The sequence below is a fragment of the Brassica napus genome, chromosome C3, assembly GCF_020379485.1.
Source record: "Brassica napus cultivar Da-Ae chromosome C3, Da-Ae, whole genome shotgun sequence".
Lineage (NCBI taxonomy): Eukaryota > Viridiplantae > Streptophyta > Magnoliopsida > Brassicales > Brassicaceae > Brassica > Brassica napus.
The window spans coordinates 69,654,871-69,672,857 of NC_063446.1; the positions used below are offsets into that span (position 1 = coordinate 69,654,871).

Sequence of the window (17,987 nt, forward strand, 5' to 3'; positions counted from 1 at the left end):
GACAGCAGAAAACAATTTCAATCCAGCCATGTCCTTCTCCTTCAAATGACCTATATTATGTTTGTTTTTTTCCAAAATATCCTTGGTAATAGTAACAGCTACTATGCTTAACGCTCTGTCTAGAGATTCATGAAACGGTATTGTGAATCTCGACTGGCATTGTAAGCCTTGATTTGTTGTTGGATCATTTTTGCTTCATCACGTTTGAACGTTGTCTCTTGTGTTATTCCCACCAGAGGAAGAAAAAGAATTGTGACTTAAGTTGTAAATTTTACTATCTTCTTGTTCCTCCACAAATATATACACAATCTGTACATACGTTAATGTGGATCATTTATGTGTTACTCTCTCTTTCATCTTTTCCAAGGAGTTCAAAGTATAATGAATGGAAGAATATGGTGACTTTTCATATTTAATTTAGGATAACTTACGTGGAAGAAGTTGTAAAGATAGATCGATTTACATTTATCTCTTGCCCTAAAAACCATGGACATAACTTTCAGACTTTTACTTCTTCAAACACCAAACGTCACAGTAAGCCTCAATATATATAAGAGCATCCTTATCCCTAATACTCACTTAGGGGTTCTAATTATTTTTTTAATATTATTAAGTTGGAAAAGTGACTTTAAGAAATTTAAGATAGAGACCTTCAAATAAGTGTGTCCATTGCAAGTCTCTAATTTTAGGGTTTTTAAAAAAAAAAATTATTTATTTATCTTAAAATTTATTGATAAAATTATTAAACATAACATTTTAAACATTGAATTTCAAATAAAACATAGAAATGAAGATTAAGAAAATAAATGAGAATAATAATTGAAAGAAGCTTCCGAGCTCAGTCAATGTCTTCATCAGGTCCGAATTTACGCCATATATGTTCAACCAAATCAGCTTTGAGTTGGTGATGCATTGGTCCATCACGAATTCGAGTTCGAACATCCATCATATTGGCGATATTTGTATGCATTTCATGGGAAATATCGAGATCGACTTGTGCACTTCCGTTGTCTTCTCCTTGTTGGAACTCTGAAACATTAAATTGAGTGTTTCCATCTCGTTCGTTTTCTACTATCATATTATGTATTAAGATACATGCTCTCATAATCTTCCCAATTTTGACTTTATCCCAAAACATCGCCGGATTTTTGACAATGGCGAACCGAGCTTGCAAGACTCCAAAAGCACGTTCGACATCTTTTCGGGCAGCTTCTTGATGTTAAGCAAATAAAACAGCCTTCGGGTGTTGTGGCAGTGGAATAGATTGGATAAAAGTGGCCCATCTCGGATAAATACCATCGGTGAGATAGTAAGCCATATGATACTCTCTTCCATTGACAAAGTAAGTGACTTGAGAAGCTTGACCTTTTATTATGTCATCAAAAACAGGTGAGCGATCAAGAACATTGATATCATTTAAGGTACCTGGAGGTCCAAAAAAGGCATGCCATATCCAGAGATCATACGAAGCAACCGCTTCTAAAACGATTGTTGGTTTACCCGAACCACGAGAATATTGCCCTTTCCAAGCGGTGGGACAATTCTTCCACTCCCAATGCATACAATCGATGCTTCCTATCATCCCGGGAAATCCACGATGTTCTCCAACGTAAAGGAGTCGCTGAAGATCAGTCGGGGTTGGTCTTCTTAAGTATTCATCGCCGAACAAATATATTATCCCTTCCACAAAATTTTCCACACATAACCGAGTTGTTGTTTCACCGAGCCGGAGGTATTCGTCGACCGCATCTGCCGCAGAACCATATGCCAAGACACGAATGGCTGCAGTACACTTCTGAAGGGGAGAGAGACTTTTTCTTCCGAGAGCATCTTTCTTTTCCCGAAAATATTGAACTTCGTTGGAGAGTCGATCAACAATGTACATGAACAATGGCTTGTTCATTCTAAAACGTCGTCGGAAGATATTATCTGGATAAGTTGGAGTTTCACTGAAATAATCATTCCATAAACGAATATGCCCTTCTTCACGATGTCTTTCGATATAAGCTCGTTTTTTTCTCTTCTTTTTTTGTTCTTCTTGATCAACATGAATGGAAATATTCTCAAAGGCTTGCTCAAAGAGATCATCAAATGCATCATCAACTGCAGCATCAAAAGAATCAAAAGGATCTTGAGAAGAAGAAGCCATAGAGAGAAACTTGTGATCTTTTTTTTTTTCAACGTGAACTTCTGATCAAAGAGAGAAAAGAGAAACTTGTGATTAAAGAGACTTGAGAGTTTGTGTTTGGTACAATTATGAAGTGCAATATATAGACAGAAGCTTTTGTGTTTGGTACAATATATAGAGAAGATATGAAACTTGAGTAATAGAAAGTGCAATATATAGACAGAAGCTTTTGTGTTTGGTACAATTATGAAACAAGAGTGATGCCAAGTCCGTGACACTACAACAGGAGTAGTACAATGGACACTACACAACAAGAGTACTAGACTAGATACAAAGCCCGTGACAATACAAGACACAAGAGTACAAGACGCAACAAGATGACAAAGTCCGTGACATTACAACACTTCACACAACAAGTCCGTGATCCTTCTCACCTCCAATGCTCCTGTACGTAACAAGGACAAGAAACAAAGATCAAATCAGTATAAAGATCACGAGACAGAGATCAAATCAGTATAAAGAACAAGAACCACAAACAAGGTTTCAAAGTAAACAAGAACACAAACAAGGTTTCAAATTAAACAAGAACCCAAGAGTTACAAATTTAACTAATTAGAACATGAAAGATTAAACAGAACATGAAACTTAAACTAATTAGAACATGAAAGTTAAACAGAGCATGACCGAGAGTTACATCACTTCTATTTATTACCATCATCACAACCATAATGTTACAGTTAACTACATCTTTAATTCCTCACAGAAGCTAACCACATCAGTTCTAATTCATGGAAGAGTAAAACTAACCTGTATTGATGAAGCTTCCTGGCCTCTATTTCCACAGAACACATCAAAGCCGACTTCATCCATTCATCTCACCGCACAAAGACATAAACAAAAAAATATTAATCAACACAATCTTAATCATAACCTTGCAACAATCAAAACAAGATTGAAACAAAATATTTTACAGTCAAAGCCGACAGAATCAATGGACAAAAACATTATCAAAATTGATTAACTTGACAGAATCAAAGGACATAAACATTATCAAAATTGATTAACTTGACAGAATCAAATGACAGAAACGTTATCAAATTGATTAACTTGAAACAAAATATTTTTCAGCTAAACCCGACAGAATCCAAGCACAATATGAGACATGCATCATTGAAGAACATGAAACAGAAGCGTTACCTTAGCGAATCGGACCCAGTGCCATCAAAGAGAGCTCCGTCGCCGTTGAGGAGAGCCACCGACACAGAGCCCCGTCGACGACAGCCACCGCCACAAAGAATCGAACCTACAAATAAAAAAAAACACATGCAATCAGAACAAGAATAAGTCAAATCTAACACATGCATGCTTGAAGAACACAAGAAACGATTTACCTTCCGATTTACAGAGAGAGACAGCGGTCCTTCACCGTCGACGAGACCCACGGGAGATAATCACCGATTTACTTCCTCGACAACGACCCACGGAGAGAGACGATTCCGAGACGTCGACGAAGAGAGAGACTTTCGTCGTTTCGTCTACGACCCACGAAGAGATAGACTTTCGTCGTTTCGTCTACGACCCACGGAGAGAGACGATTCCGAGACGTCGACGAGCCATGGAGAGAAGGATTATCGCCCTTTGGTCGAGGAACCGCTGAGACACAGAAAATCGCCTTTTCGCAGACGAAAGATAGAGAGGTTTTGAGAGAAAGAAAGAAACAGAACCAAAGCGAACCGAAGACGCGCTCTCCTCTCTCCTCTTATTTTGCCTACACGTGTCCCCCAACACCGTCTCTTCCGTCGCAACAATAGGAGACGTCTCAAACCTTTATTATTTCTTTTGATTTTTTTTAATGCATAATTCGCATTAGATCCTCTCTAAATACGACCGATAAGGATGCTCTAAGTGTCTATCACCTAACAATATCTCACCAACCCAAAAGTTGTTTTCTCTGTTTCATTCTATTTCCTACTTTCTCTGCATTTTTTATTTCTAAAGCGAAATGGGAGGCAGTATGATGTCCGAAGTGTATGAAAACAGTATCGATGCCGGGATGTCTTCTCTTGCAATTACCAACACAAGTCCCCACCACAATGCACCGATTATATCTTCCTACAATGACCACATCAGGCCGTTGCTTGACACTCCTCTTGATCTGACAATGGTTGATCTCCCTGGGATAACGCGGAACCCTGTCAAAGATCAACCTGCTGACATATACCAACAAGTATCCGCGATGATAAAGAAACACATCGAGCCACAGGAATCAATCATTCTCAACGTTCTGGCAGCTACATGCGACTTCTCAACCTGTGAGTCCATACGCATGTCTAAGCAAGTTGACAAGAAAGGGAAAAGGACTCTTGCCGTTGTAACAAAAGCCGACATGCAACCTCAAGGTCTCCTTGAGAAAGTCACGGCAGACGACGTGAACATCGGACGTGGTTACGTCTGCGTCAGGAATCGTGTAGGCGATGAGACGTATCAAGAAGCTAGAGAGAAAGAAGAGGAGATTTTCAAGAATCATCCGTTGCTCTCCGAGATTGATAAAGACGGTTCCTGAGTGGCCGACGATCCTTTATGATTTAAGCCAAACCTTGGTCCTATTTTAACGCTGCTAGCTTATACATAAATGGACTAAACCAGAGTAATTCATTTTCTAATATTTTTTTGAAACAGTAAATAATACCACCTTGTGATTTAGATTAATTTTATTTATACATCTATATAATAAGCAAACAATTTTGTTGTTTTCATAGGGAGGACAAAACTACGTTTTTCGGAAAAACTAGCTAGATTTTATAGTTCTGGTGGAAACACTCATTTTGCCTTTGGGAGGGAGAGGGGGCTTGATTCTTGGTTTCAGCGGAAAATAAGAACATGCATTTTGCTGGAAAAAATGGTTTTGGTGGAAAACTCTATTTTTCATTTTTGAACAAAAAATTTTTTTTTGCAGTTAAAAAGCAAGATTTTATCGTTTTGGCGGAAAAAGATTTTCTAATTGTAATGAAAAATGAGACTTTACGAATTTGATGTAAATTTTGATATTGATGTTTTAGTGGGAAAAATGATTTTGAGGTTTTGCTAAGAAAACTCAATTTCAAAATTTTGGTGGAAACAATATTTTGCAGTTTTGATATCTTGCATATTTCTATTGTTTTATCCATTCACCCATGTGCATTTTGATCATATAGATTAGGATTTAGCCATGTTTAGGTTGCATTTTGCATACATGAGTCCTTATCAGGTATTGGAGTACCACATGGAGTTCTTGCAGACATTTGGGTGCAATTGGAGTTCAAAAGAAGTGTTTAAAGTGATCATTGGGCGAGCACCTTACCGGAGCGACCAGTCCGGAGCGACACCATCAAGTCGCTCTGATCTCCCTATCAGAGCGACAGGGAAGAGTCGCTCGCGTTTTGATGACCCGGAGACGCGAGAACGAGTCCGGAGCGACCTCTCGCAGCGACACAGCGAGGTCGCTCCCGAAGCATGGAGCGACTTGTCGGAGCGACGAGCGGAGGTCGCTCGCGTTTTCATCACTCGGAGACGCGAGAACGAGTCCGGAGCGACCTCTCGCAGCGACACAGCGAGGTCACTCCCGAAGCATGGAGCGACTTGTCGGAGCGACGAGCGGAGGTCGATGCGCGTCTTATTTCTGCTCGAACTTATGATTTCTCAAGGGCCTTTTGGTCATTTCATTATGCACGTTTTTATTTTCTAAACCTATGTTTTAATACTCTGTAAGCCACCAGGAGGCGGATCATCTTTGTTCTTAAGAAAAAACCACCAAAAACCTTTGGAAAGTCATCTCTTGAATCAATTGATCAGTTTGTTATTGAAATTTTGTGTTCTTATATCTATTTTCTGTGTTTCTCTACATGATTAATCTGAAATCCAACATGGGTTTAAGAGTAATCATGGAGATTAGTGAGTAATCACCTTTTGAATTCATGGGTTAGGGAGATTAAGGGTGATTAGGTTAGAGCTAGGATGTTTTAGTGTAGATCATTCATATTTCCTTGCTAACAGAGTGAACATAATGCATCTTCTGAGTTGGCCACTCAGTTGTTGATCCTTAGGCATTCCTCACCCGAAAGGTGTTCGAGGAAATGCCCGAGACAACTCTTCTAAGCTTTTAGCATACTTTGCCAAAGACATTTGTTGTTAGAGGTGCTAGGATAGCCATTGGACTTGCTAGTTATGATTGCTTTCATATTATTCAACCCAAAGACATTTGATGTTTGAATCGTGTTAGTAAATGAACATTCATCTAGACATAGAGTCAGTTTAGGATTGTGTCTAAGCTTAAGGTTGATAGTTTGATTGATCGTTTGCCATCCTTAGTTCGAAACTTGATCACCCGAGGTCTAATCCCTATATCTATGAGTTCTCTTTTCCCATAGTTAAGAAAGTATCATTTAGTTATTCCTTTTAGTTAGTTATAGTTTAAAAACCCTTTAAAAACCATTGGTTGCACTTAGATTAAGTGATTACTTGCATTCTCGGTGCTTTGATATCTCTCAGAACTGGTTCGACAATCATTTATACTACAACATTTGTCTTAGGAGCCTTGAAAACTCCTAACATCAAATTGGCGCCGTTGCCAAATTCTGAGTAGATTTAAACATTGAGATTTAGTCAATTGCTTGAGACTAAGTCATTTTTATTTTCTTTTGTTACTGACTCTTTTTCACCTCCCTTTAATCTACAGGTGTATGAACTTGCGGAGCAACGGTCCATCAAACCTAGTTCCACGAGCTGCAGACATCAGAGCTTTAGAGAGAGAGTGTGCTAGAAAGAAAAGAGAAGAAGAGCAACAGGCTCAACTGCAAAGACTGAACACTGATATGGGAGACGTTCATCAGCATGATGCGGGCGTCAATGGCGCTAATAACAATGCTCCAGCTAACCAACAGCGAGCAGCTCGACCCATTGGCACTTACGACCGCCCCAACATTCATGGTCATAGATTGGGAATCCGAGCACCCGCTGTGGCAGCCAACAACTTTGAGATCAAATCAGGACTCCTCAACGTGATCGAGAACAACAAGTATCATGGCTTGGCTCTAGAGGATCCATTTGATCACTTGGACAGGTTCGACAGCTACTGTGGGTTGTCAAAAACCAATGGTGTGTCCGAAGATGCCTTAAAGCTCAAGCTATTCCCCTTCTCTTTGGGGGATAAGGCACGTCAGTGGGAGAAGTCTCTACCCAGCGACTCCATCACCACTTGGGATGATTGCAAGAGAGCATTCTTGGAGAAGTTCTTCTCTACTTCAAGAACTGCTAAGCTGAGAAATGAGATTTCCAGCTTCCAACAGAAGGGCTTGGAAGGATTCAGTGAAGCCTGGGAGAGATTCAAGGGCTACCAAGCTCAATGCCCACACCATGGTTTCTCTAAGGAGAGTTTGCTGAGCACATTCTACCGTGGTGCTCTTCCTAAGTACAGGGCCAGACTGGATACAGCTAGCAATGGGTTCTTCTTGGGGAGAACTGAGGAGGATGCAGAGGAGCTGGTTGACAACATGGTTAAGAGTGATGCAGTCTACAGTGGAGACCACGACAGAGGTAGTAGAACAGATGATAAGCAGACGAGGAAGGAGTTGAAGGCTCTACTAGATAAGATAGACATCCTCATTGCTGATAAAGCTACCCAAGAGCAGCTGCACTTTGTTGGCAACCCAAGCCAAGAGACACCAGTTGTTGTCCATGAAGTTGAGGGTTTGGAAGGTCAGGAAGAGCTGTGTTTCATCAACAACAATGGTAGCTGGTACAAGAAAGAGCCCAACTTTCAGTACAACAACTACCAACAGAAATCCTATTCCAACAACCAACAGAGTGGTTATCAGCCTCGGAATAATCAGCAAGGCAGCTATCAACCTCAGCAAAACCCTCCTCCTGGTTTCAACAACAAGGGCAACCATTCTTCCCAACAGCAATCTAATCCCTCTACCTCAACTCCTCAAGTCAGCAGCACTGAAGCTCTACTGAAACAAATCCTGGAGTCTCAAACAAGAAGTGAGAAGCATGTTGGCTATGAGTTGAAGAACCTTCACTCAAAGATTGATGGGAGCTACAATGAGCTCAACAACAAGTTCAGAGCTTTGGAGAACCAGTTTGCTGCCATGAACACTCAACAAAATCGCCAACAAGGTTCTCTACCTGGAAAATCTGAGCAAAACCCAAAGGAAACCATGAAAGCTATCACTCTCAGGAGTGGTAAGGAGTTACCTCAGAGAGCTCTCACCAAGGATGCTGAGAAACAAAGTGAGGGGGTTGCCATCAACATAGATGATGAAGTGGTGATTGTTGATGAGAAGATCAATGACGAGATCTTGGAGAAGATAGTGGAAGCCAAAGGAAAAGGAAAGGTTGGAGAAGAGAAGAAAACAGTTAAGGATGGTGAAGTTGTCACTCCTGCAAGTGAAAGTTCTTTTGTTCCTCCTGCCTATGAACCCAAGCTCCCATTCCCAGGTCGATTCAAGAGGCAGCTGCTAGAGAAGTACCAAGCTCTATTTGAAAAGCAAATGAGTGAAGTCCAGGTCACAATGCCCATTATTGATGCTTTCATGCTGATTCCTCAATACAGCAAGTTCCTGAAAGATGTTGTAGCTGCAAAGAAGAAAGAGATGGAGGGCATGGTGATTCTCACTCATGAGTGCAGTGCTATCATTCAGAGGCTTGTCATTCCAAAGAAGCTAGAAGATCCAGGATGCTTCACATTACCTTGTGCTCTTGGACCTATGGTATTTGATAGATGTCTCTGCGATTTGGGAGCTAGTGTCAGCTTGATGCCCCTATCTGTTGCTAAGAAGCTCGGCTTCACTCAGTACAAGAAGTGTAGACTTTCTCTGGTATTGGCTGATCGTTCAGTGAAGTACCCTGTGGGTATCTTAGAGGACCTCCCAGTGATGGTTGGAAATTATGAGATCCCTACAGACTTTGTGGTGCTTGAAATGGGTGAAGAAGCTCAAGACCCTTTAATCCTTGGAAGGCCTTTCTTAGCAACAGCAGGAGCTATTGTTAATGTGAAAGAAGGCAAGATTGATCTCCATCTGGGTAAAGGGCACATTCTCCATTTTGACATCAAGGAGGTAATGAGGAGGCCAACAGTTCAAGGGCAAGTGTTCTACATTGAAGAGATGGACGCCCTTGCTGATGAACTCCTTGAAGAGTTGTCACTAGAGGACCCTCTACAGCATGCTTTGACTGTAGAGAGAGAGGCTGAGGTGATTGAGAACCTGAAGAGTACTGCCTATGGGATGATGCTGGATTCACACCAGGGGTTTGTCAGTAAGGATCAGTACGAGGATCTTCCACAGATGGTTCACCAAGAAGTCTCAGCCACTCAGCAAGATGACTGGAGTGAGCTTAAGGCACCTAAAGTGGAGCTTAAACCTTTTCCCCATGGTGTAAGGTATGCATTCCTTGGTCCTAATGAAACTTATCATGTCATTATGAGTAGTGAACTTACTGAAACTGAGCTATCTGAACTTTTGAAAACGCTTAAAAGATTTAGAAAGGCAATAGGTTACTCACTGGATGACATCAAGGGAATATCACCCTCTTTGTGCATGCATAGGATACATCTTGAGGATGAATCAATGACTTCTATCGAGCATAAAGAAGGTTAAATCCTAACCTGAAGGATGTTGTAAAGAAAGAGATTCTTAAACTCTTAGATGCTGGTGTTATTTACCCTATCTCAGATTCTAAATGGGTATCACCTGTGCATGTTGTACCAAAGAAAGGTGGTATCACTGTGATTAAAAATGACAAGGATGAATTGATACCAACAAGAACCATCACAGGTCATAGAATGTGCATTGATTACCGAAAACTAAACTCCGCATCTAGAAAGGATCATTTCCCATTACCATTTATTGATCAGATGCTTGAGAGACTTGCAAATCACCCATTCTATTGCTTTCTTGATGGGTACTCAGGATTTTTCCAAATCCCCATACATCCCAATGATCAAGAGAAAACGACATTCACATGTCCCTATGGTACCTTTGCATATCGAAGGATGCCATTTGGTCTATGTAATGCTCCAGCCACCTTTCAAAGGTGCATGATGTCAATTTTCTCTGATCTGATTGAGGATGTTGTGGAGGTATTTATGGATGATTTCTCTGTCTACGGATCTTCGTTTTCTGCTTGTTTGTCAAACTTGTGCAGGGTCCTACAGAGATGTGAAGACACCAACCTTGTGCTGAATTGGGAGAAGTGTCACTTCATGGTCAAGGAAGGGATTGTGCTGGGACACAAGATTTCAGAGAAGGGGATTGAGGTGGATAAAGCCAAAATCGATGTTATGGTTGGTTTGCCCCCACCAAAGACAGTGAAAGACATCCGGAGTTTTCTTGGTCATGCTGGTTTCTACAGGAGGTTCATCAAGGACTTCTCCATGATCACTAGACCTTTGACCAGGCTGCTGTGCAAGGAAGCCACCTTCAGTTTTGATGTGGAATGTCTACAAGCTTTCAAGAAGCTGAAAGGTGAACTCATTAGTGCTCCAATTGTCCAGCCACCTGATTGGGATCTCCCTTTTGAGATCATGTGTGACGCTAGTGACTATGCTGTGGGAGCTGTTTTGGGGCAGAAGAAAGATGGCAAAACCCATGTGATCTACTATGCCAGCCAAACCCTCAATGATGCTCAGATGAGGTATGCCACAACAGAGAAGAGATGCTGGCAATTGTTTTTGCCTTTGAGAAGTTCAGGAGCTACTTGGTTGGGTCTAAAGTCATTGTCTACACAGATCATGCTGCCTTGAGACACCTTTTGGCCAAGAAGGATGCAAAACCCAGGCTTTTGAGGTGGATCCTTTTGCTTCAAGAGTTTGATATGGAGATTAAGGACAAGCCAGGAGTTGAGAATGGTGTAGCTGATCATTTGTCCAGGTTGAGGGTAGAGTCTGGTATTCCTATTGACGAAGGACTTCCTGAGGAGCAGATCATGGCTATTGAAGCAGTGATAGCAGTTTGTGAGACTGGTAGGAAGCTGGAAGAAGTCAAGGCAACAGAAGAGAAGGAACCTTGGTATGCTGATTTGGTGAACTACCTAGCCACAGGAAGAGAACCTTTGAATCTTGTGGGCTATGCCAAGAAGAAGTTCTACAAGGATGTGAAGAGATACTACTGGGATGAACCCTATCTCTACATTCTCTGCAAGGATCAGCTTTATAGAAGAGTGGTTGCAAATGAGGAGATTGATGGGATCCTTACACAGTGTCATGGATCATCTTATGGAGGCCACTTTGCCACCTTCAAGACAGTTGCGAAAGTGTTACAAGCTGGATTCTGGTGGCCACATATGTTCAAGGATACACAAGACTTTGTTTCAAAGTGTGATTCTTGCCAAAGAAGAGGAAACATCACCAAGAGGAATGAGATGCCTCAGAATCCAATCCTTGAAGTTGAAGTGTTTGATGTGTGGGGTATTGACTTCATGGGACCATTTCCATCATCTTTTGGAAACAAATACATCCTTGTGGCTGTTGATTATGTCTCCAAATGGGTGGAAGCTATTGCAAGCCCCACCAATGATGCTAGAGTTGTAACCAAGATGTTCAAGAGCATCATCTTTCCAAGGTTTGGAGTCCCAAGAGTTGTGATCAGTGACGGAGGTTCCCACTTCATTAACAAACTGCTTGAGGGACTTCTCAAGAAGAATGGTGTGAAGCACAAGGTGGCAACTCCTTATCACCCCCAAACAAGTGGCCAAGTTGAGATTTCTAACAGGGAGATCAAGTCTATCTTGGAGAAGATTGTGGGGATCACAAGGAAGGATTGGTCCAATAAGCTTGATGATGCACTTTGGGCTTATAGGACAGCGTACAAGACACCACTGGGCACCACACCTTTCAACCTAGTGTATGGGAAAGCTTGCCATCTGCCAGTGGAGCTTGAGTACAAGGCACTATGGGCAATAAAGTTGCTGAACTTTGACATCAAGAGTGCCAAGGAGAAAAGGATTTTTCAGCTACATGAGCTTGATGAGATAAGAATGGATGCTTTTGAGAACTCAAGGATCTACAAGGAGAAGACTAAAGCTTTCCATGACAAGAATATCCTGAAGAGAGAGTTTAAAGAAGGAGATCAAGTTCTTCTCTACAACTCTAGGCTGAAGCTATTTCCAGGAAAGCTTAAGTCAAGGTGGTCAGGTCCTTTCAAAGTCAAAGAGGTTAGGCCATATGGAGCAATAGTTTTGTGGAGTACTGATGGAAGAGACTTCACAGTCAATGGGCAAAGGGTTAAGCTCTACATGGCTACTGCACCAGAGGAAGATGGGGTTTCAACTCCACTGTCTGACCCTACCCCGGCCTAACCCAAAAAGAGGCAAAGTCAAGCTAGAGACTTAAAACAAGCTCACTTGGGAGGAAGTCTCATGCGTATCCTTGTATATATTGCATTGGTATTTTCATTTTCATCTTATTGCATAAAAAAAAAAAAGAGAGAAGTCGTGTGCAGGTGCTTGATCGATGCAGGTTTGAGCAAAAATCGTGCGTGGGAGCGAGGTCTCAGAACGAGACCTCGAAGTCGCTCCAGCTGGGAGCGATGTTACGGGAGCGACACTCCAAGGTCGCTCGCGTTTTCACCGTCACAGAGCTCAAAAACTGGCCTTGAGCGACGTCCTAGAGCGACACCTCGAAGTCGCTCCAGCTCCAGAGCGAGGTTTCAAGAGCGACACTCCAAGGTCGCTCGCGTTTTCGTCGAATCACGACGCGAGAAAATGACTCGGGAGCGACCTCTCGCAGCGACACCCTCACGTCGCTCCCGAACCGGTCCAGGTAAGTTTTCTAACTCTAAACCCCGGTTTAATTCAAGTAAACCGATCCTAACCACCCTAGACCGAACCGGACGACCCTAAACCTACCCCCAACCCCCGCGACTCCATCTCTATCACTCTCCCCTCCTCTCACAAACTCTCAAACTCTCTCAAACTCACCCACACCAAAAATCCCAAAACTTTCTCAATTCTCACCCAAATCAACTAGTTCTTGTTTCTAATCCAAGCTTTCGCCCCTGTAGCCTATTCCTCACCACCCATTCACCATTTCCTTTCATCCAAAGCAAGGTATTGAGTTTTTAAATTCAAATTCGTAGGTCCATGAACCCTAGGATTTGAAAATCGAAATTTGGTCATTTTCTTGCTAGATTGTGGTGAAATAGACTAGGGAAAGCTTATCTATCAAGTTGGGTTGTCGAATAAATGGTGAAATTGAGTTTAATTTGCACTTTGGCAAAATTAGGGTTCATGGATTTGGGGGTTTTCGAATTTGACCTTAATTGGGTGTGTTTGTGGGTGAACTAGATGCGTTAAGGTGTTACAAGAGTGAGAATTGTTGCATTGTGTTGAACTTGAGTTTAAATTGATAATTCATTTGTTAAGTTCACTTTTGCAATTTTCACTTGCAAAGTCTTGCCCTTCTTTACTTCCATCTACTTATCCCTTTTCAAGTTTTTAATTTTTCAGGTGAAAATGGTTAAGAAGACAAAGGGAAAGTTGGAAGCTGAGAGGCAAGAAGCTGAAAGACAAGAGTTTGCACTAAGAGGAAAAGCTTTACCCTGCGAGCCAACTGGCTCAGGGACGCAGAGGACTGTTCGACAGCAGACTTTGGCTGCAAGGAAATCGAAAGAACAGGAGAAGAGGGCAGGGAAAAGTGTAGCAGTTCCCAACCATGAGGAAAGTGAAACTGAGAGTGCTGATGAGCAGGCACCTACGAAGAAAGCCAAGATGTCCAAAGGCAAAGGGGTTGCGGTTGATCGAGATAGGGCGAAAACTCCATCTGTGGAGGAGCTGTATGATCACTTGAAGAATGAGGTCACTTGGACTCCAACCAGGTTCGCCGACCTTGATCTGCTGAAGGAGTTGGGTCTTGAATCTGACATTGAGGAGATGCTAGGACATTTGAAGATGCCAAAACTCCTCACCATGGCATATCCTTTCTACAAGGATGTCACTTGTCAGTTCTTATCTTCTCTTGCGGTCACTTACCACGACACCGCGCATGTGAGGCAAGGATGGGGCAAAATCAGTTTCAAGGTCAATGGACGAGAATACAACATGAACTTCAAGGACATTGGGAGAGTCATGGGGTTCCAAGACCTAGAAGACCACTCCCTACCCAAGTGTGAGAACCTTCCCACGGAGCTTTGGAAGTTGATCACTGGAAACAAACACACTACCGGGGCTGACAAGAACTCACACATCCGACACCCGTCCGTACGTTACCTCCACAGGATGCTCGTCCATGCATTCTACCCACGGAAGCAAGCTGGTACGGTTACTGAGGAAGACATGCGACTGCTCTGTCCGGCTATCCGTCCCTACGCCCAACCTGGAGTTTTACCCCTTCCCAGCACCGACATCTATGCTACCTTCGGGATGGTCAGTTTCTTTGTGGGTCGTCTCCAGCACTACAGAGACTGGGCGTGGTACACCACTGATTCGCGCCCAAAAATGGGGATAGGTGGAATGATCACACCACTGCTCCAATTTCTGAATGTTCCCTTGGGAAAGGACGCAGCGGGACCTAAGTTCATTGATGGCACCTACTTGAGGATTGCTACCTATTTTAGTGGGATGTATGGGAAGGACTACGTCTACCACTACTACTTGCAGGGCAAGCCAGTCGAAGTGGTTCTCCCAAACCGGAACCTGACGAGTTTAGAGATACCTGGAGCTATCAGCTTCAACATACCCAGGAGTACTTTCTTGGAGAACACGGGCCTCTCGATCCAGTTAATGCTGCTCCATCAAGGAGAAGGAGTGTTCCTACGCGACATGACTCGCCTGTTGCAGACCCTTCTGAGCATATCTATGGACCTCCGCGCTACTACTTCAAGCCACATGACGGAGTTCTTCCCCCTGGAGCTCTTCGTGATGCTCATGACCACATTAGTCGCCTTCAGAGGTGGAACAAGGCTCAGGACAGAACGATAGAAAAGCTGAAGGATAAGTGCAAGGCGCTAAGCAAGACAGTAAAGAAGCAGGCAAAGACCTCAGCCAAATTCATGAAGAAAGTAGCTGATGTCTTAACCAGGGGAGGAATAGCTGGATGTAGCTCAGCAGACTTCGCTTTCGCGAACACCTCAAACCCCCAGCCTCCACCTCCGCCTGATGCTCTTGGCTTCCCCCTCACTGCTGCGCAGCTTCAGCGTAAGTGGAGGAACCCACCCACTCAACCTTCCACTTCCGGTAACAAGTCCCCGTCCCTCGCTTCTTCTGATAGTGAGGTCGAGATTGACGAGGTTGAGAGCCAACCATGGTATGGAGGCTCCGGTTCAGCATCCGGTGGTTACTACACCACCTTCCCACCTGACGACGACGATGCTGGGGCATCTGCCCCCACCTACTATCCATAGGAGGTACTTCTTTCTCTCCCTTGTATATACCATTTCCTTTTTGCATATTATTTTTCTTTTCGGTATCTCTCTCTTTACTTGACAACACAGAGACTGTGTAACTCAAGTTTGGGGGAGGTACCAAGCATTTGATCATGTTTGCTTTGATGTTGTTTCATGGAGTCATGCATTGCATACCTATTTGCATTAAAAAAAAAAAAAAACACAAATTCATTTAGTTTGCATCATTTTGCATTTCTAGGAGAGTCTAGAGCACATAGGTTGCATTCACTTGCATTGGGAGCAATGATTTTAAATGCCTTATAAAGAACACTATGTTTCACCTGAAAAGCTATGCACCTCTCGAAAAGACTTGTATGTTTCGTGCCTTGAAAACTCTTCTTGAAACTTGTTGATTGCTGAAACCTAGTCTTTGAAGCCAACTACAACCCTATTTGAACTAAACGAACTTAATGCTTCTTGCTTAGGGTCCCTTGTGTACTGAGTCATGGCTATACACACTTGAGTTGTCACATCTTTTATGCCAATCTTTTTTGACAAACTCTAGTGGTAGACCACTCCCAAAAACCTTTCCCTCCTTTTAAGCTTTCATTGTTTGATGAGTGAGGCCTTCTTAGGAAAGTCTTACATGTGCATAATGTTGAGAGTATCGGGAACGACAATGCTTGATCTTCATTCTTGCTAGATTAGGCACATCATTGTCTAGCCATAGATGGGGGTGAGTGTTGTAAAGTTTGATTTGGGAGTATGAGAAAGTGGAAGGAAAAGAGTGAACTCTTGTGCTTGATTGACTAGTCTTTATGGGATAAGTAGAGAAACTTCTAGCTCAGTTTATGAAAAGTCTTGGTCCCCGAAAAAAAAAGAGAGAAAAAAAAAAGAAAGAAAGGGGGCTAGCAAAACTGTTTAGAGCTAAGTTTTGTTTTGAAGTTGAGAAAATCCTTATGAGATTTCAAAGAAAAGAGTTTTGTGTGCAGGGTGTTCTTGAGATCTTTTGGTGAGAGATGTGAGTTAGACTTGACATTGGGGAAAGATTGTGTAATTGTATGTTTGGGAAAATGGTAGAACAATGGAGATTGAGCATTGTATGCATGAGTTGGTCCCTTTCTTAGATATATTATGTGCAATGTCAAGGCTACTTGTTTCGAGAGTAAACCACCTTAAAGATTTTATGTTTCGAACCTCTTGAATCACTTGAATAAAAGCCTTCCCTTACCCAAATGACTTGGACCGACTGACCATTTGCAAGAATTCACTAGATGTTTTGTGCTTAATGAATGTGAGAGTTGGTTGATTTGAATGTGTGGATGCTTGATGATGAGTGTAGGGGCAAAAGGAGTTGAGATAGGCCTAGAGAAGCTAGAGTGTAATAAGAGAGTGTGCTAATTGTGTTTGCTAGTTGTGTTTCTTTTGGCTATGAGCTCCCACCTTCAAACCTCTCTCCCTATGAGTTCTAGAAAGTTCACTTGTGGACAAGTAAAGAACAAGTTTGGGGGAGTTGATATCTTACATATTTCTATTGTTTTATCCATTCACCCATGTGCATTTTGATCATATAGATTAGGATTTAGCCATGTTTAGGTTGCATTTTGCATACATGAGTCCTTATCAGGTATTGGAGTACCACATGGAGTTCTTGGAGACATTTGGGTGCAATTGGAGTTCAAAAGAAGTGTTTAAAGTGATCATTGGGCGAGCACCTTACCAGAGCGACCAGTCCGGAGCGACACCATCAAGTCGCTCTGATCTCCCTATCAGAGCGACCTTACCAGAGAGACAGGGAATAGTCGCTCGCGTTTTGATCACCCGGAGACGCGAGAACGAGTCCGGAGCGACCTCTCGCAGCGACACAGCGAGGTCGCTCCCGAAGCATGGAACGACTTGTCGGAGCGACGAGCGGAGGTCGCTCGCGTTTTCATCACTCGGAGACGCGAGAACGAGTCCGGGGTGACCTATCGCAGCGACACAGCGAGGTCTCTCCCAAAGCATGGAGCGACTTGTCGGAGCGACGAGCGGAGGTCGCTGCGCGTCTTATTTCTGCTCGAACTTTTGATTTCTCAAGGGCCTTTTGGTCATTTCATTATGTACGTTTTTATTTTCTAAACCTATGTTTTAATACTCTGTAAGCCACCAGGAGGCGGATCATCTTTGTTCTTAAGAAAAAAACCACCAAAAACCTTTGGAAAGTCATCTCTTGAATCAATTGATCAGTTTGTTATTGAAATTCTGTGTTCTTATATCTATTTTCTGTGTTTCTCTACATGATTAATCTGAAATCCAACATGGGTTTAAGAGTAATCATGGAGATTAGTGAGTAATCACCTTTTGAATTCATGGGTTAGGGAGATTAAGGGTGATTAGGTTAGAGCTAGGATGTTTTAGTGTAGATCATTCATATTTCCTTGCTACCAGAGTGAATATATAATGCATCTTCTGAGTTGGCCACTCAGTTGTTGATCCTTAGGCATTCCTCACCCGAGTGTTCG

The 17,987-nt window shown here is 42.5% G+C and overlaps 2 protein-coding genes and 1 non-coding gene across 3 annotated transcripts; 1 reads left to right on the top strand and 2 right to left on the bottom strand.

The window, feature by feature from the left end:
- Positions 1-176: 176 nt before the first annotated feature.
- LOC125583478 lies at positions 177-3,070 on the bottom strand. The gene is made up of 2 exons (XM_048750460.1): positions 2,936-3,070; positions 177-2,573 (listed from the first exon to the last, which is right to left on the bottom strand). Exon 2 carries the CDS (start codon positions 2,147-2,149, stop codon positions 1,220-1,222), a length of 930 nt encoding a protein of 309 aa, XP_048606417.1. The 5' UTR covers positions 2,150-2,573; positions 2,936-3,070; the 3' UTR covers positions 177-1,219.
- Positions 3,071-4,130: 1,060 nt separating this feature from the next.
- On the top strand, positions 4,131-4,691 carry LOC106384803 (putative dynamin-related protein 4A). Its single transcript, XM_013824714.1, has one exon. It carries the CDS (start codon positions 4,131-4,133, stop codon positions 4,689-4,691), a length of 561 nt encoding a protein of 186 aa, XP_013680168.1.
- Positions 4,692-7,419: 2,728 nt separating this feature from the next.
- Positions 7,420-7,526, bottom strand: LOC125584708. Its single transcript, XR_007321617.1, has one exon. It is a non-coding gene; the product is annotated as a small nucleolar RNA R71 (small nucleolar RNA).
- Positions 7,527-17,987: the final 10,461 nt, after the last annotated feature.